The sequence below is a fragment of the Antrostomus carolinensis genome, unplaced genomic scaffold (genome assembly GCF_000700745.2).
Source record: "Antrostomus carolinensis isolate BGI_N321 unplaced genomic scaffold, ASM70074v2 scaffold41545, whole genome shotgun sequence".
Lineage (NCBI taxonomy): Eukaryota > Metazoa > Chordata > Aves > Caprimulgiformes > Caprimulgidae > Antrostomus > Antrostomus carolinensis.
In genome coordinates this window covers 4428-6127 of record NW_010319268.1, presented here as the reverse complement: position 1 = coordinate 6127, position 1700 = coordinate 4428, and the positions used below count along the sequence as shown (strand labels likewise).

The 1700-nt window shown below is 57.1% G+C and overlaps 2 protein-coding genes across 2 annotated transcripts in view; one reads left to right on the top strand and one right to left on the bottom strand.

Moving 5' to 3' along the window:
• Window positions 1-450, top strand: part of NR2C2AP (nuclear receptor 2C2 associated protein) — a gene marked incomplete at its 5' end in the record, with an annotated part of 1239 nt that extends 789 nt beyond the window's left edge. Inside the window, 2 exons of the mRNA XM_010169200.2 lie at window positions 1-57; window positions 334-450. Of these exons, the coding sequence (XP_010167502.2) occupies window positions 1-57; window positions 334-450 (174 nt within the window). The remainder of the gene's footprint in view (window positions 58-333) is intronic.
• Window positions 451-1519: 1069 nt separating this feature from the next.
• The window catches only part of LOC104525918 (DNA-binding protein RFXANK), a 4527-nt gene continuing 4346 nt past the window's right edge, over window positions 1520-1700 (bottom strand). The window contains exon 9 of the mRNA XM_029085248.1: window positions 1520-1578. Coding sequence (XP_028941081.1) covers window positions 1520-1578 — 59 coding nt within the window. The remainder of the gene's footprint in view (window positions 1579-1700) is intronic.

Sequence of the window (1700 nt, the reverse complement as noted above, 5' to 3'; positions counted from 1 at the left end):
GGTGAAGAACCAGTGAAAATATCCGACCTGTACCCCGAGGACATCAACGCCATGCAGATATCCTTGGTTGAAGGGCTTGGTGGGTGGGTTCAGAGCCACCCATGGCTGTGGAGGGGTAGGGGGGTGATGGCAGAGCTGAGATTTAAATGATAGACCTGCAAGTGTCTGTTGGCACTTTGCTACCACTGAATCAACTCAGTAGAGCTGGAGTAAATCTGGCCATCGGTGGCTGTGGGTCACCAGGGTGTGAGCCCCACGTGAGCCTGCTCGGAGCGGGTCTCCCACATCTCATGGTGTCCTCTTGCCTATTTTTCTCCTTTACTGGCCCCGTACAGATTCCAGGTGGAGGAGACTGTGCTGGATAAGCTGAAGATCACCTTTGAGAAGAGCACAGACTTCTTTGGGAGGATTGTGGTGTACCACCTCGGGGTGCTGGGGGAGAGGCTGTAGGACAGTGTGGGGGGCTGCTCCCCCATCACCTGCATTGCCCCCACCTCAGGGGCTGTGCTGCGTGGGGGGAAATGGGAGAGCAAACCTTGCCAGTGGGGACAGGCTGCCCCTAACTGCACCCCAAAGGCGCTGAGAGGGAACCCCTGTGCCATGGGATGGCAGTGACAGAGGGACATTAGTGCTGAGATCCACGTGCTGGACTTCTGAGCCTTTGGTGGGACACAACGTGTGTAACCAGCTGAATAAATGGTGTCCCCTGCTCCTCCCTGGCTGCTCCTTGGGCAAGTCACACCCCAAAACTGAGCCCTCCAGGGTTTGCCACGGCTGTGCTGGTGTGTGGCTTGAGCAGGGGAGAGGAGAAGTGTCACCTCCATGTGCTGTGGGCTCTGGCTGTCTCTCACCTTTGCCAACCACCCTTGAACTTCTTGGAGTGGCTGTTTGCAGCCCTGCAGGGCTCCGGCTCGGGATGGCAGCGTGCCGGCTGTTGGCCAGGGCCATGCTGTGTTCCTGGCTGGCAGGGTGATGCTTCCCGTGGGGTTTTGCTCCTGCCTGTGGGTATTTCCCTGGCTGGTTACAGCGCTGAGTGCCTGGAGAGCTTGGCAAGTTTATGGGTGTAAGAAGAAGCCTCCCTCTTCAAAGAGACAGCTTTGGAGATGAATACCAGGGCACTGGGAGGTTAGCTGGCCCAGTTCCCCTTGTGGTTCCCCAGTACTGGGATGAGGGACTGGCAACTGTGAGAGGCTGAGGCAACAGACAGGGCTCCACACGGCTACTTTAAGAGTTTACTTCCACTAATTCAACACCTGAATGCACACGGGCACAAAGCAGCCGAGCCCGGACAGGGCAGAAATGCAGCTGCCCTGAGAAATGAGTGTCCCCGGGTGTGAGGCACTGTGGCTGTGCCACCCTCTGGGAGAGGCACAGACCCATCGAGGCCAGGCCATTCCCAGCTTCCTCCGTGTGCTCCTTGCCTGAAGCATCATGTCCCTGCCCATTGAAGGATGGCTGGGTGAGGCTGAGGTGGTCCCAGAAGTGCTGGTGCTGCAGCAGTGCACCACGAGCTGCCGTGTCACTCCAGCTCCTTTCTCTGGAATAGCTTGAGGATGTGATTTTCGATAACCTGTTGGACTAACGGAGAGGAGAGAGGTGAAACCCAGGGAAGCCAAGCCTGTGAGAAGCCAGTACTGCTGTGGGCAGGACCTCATTACCATTTTGCTCCTGTTTTTCTAGTTGGAGGCTGGAAAATACCT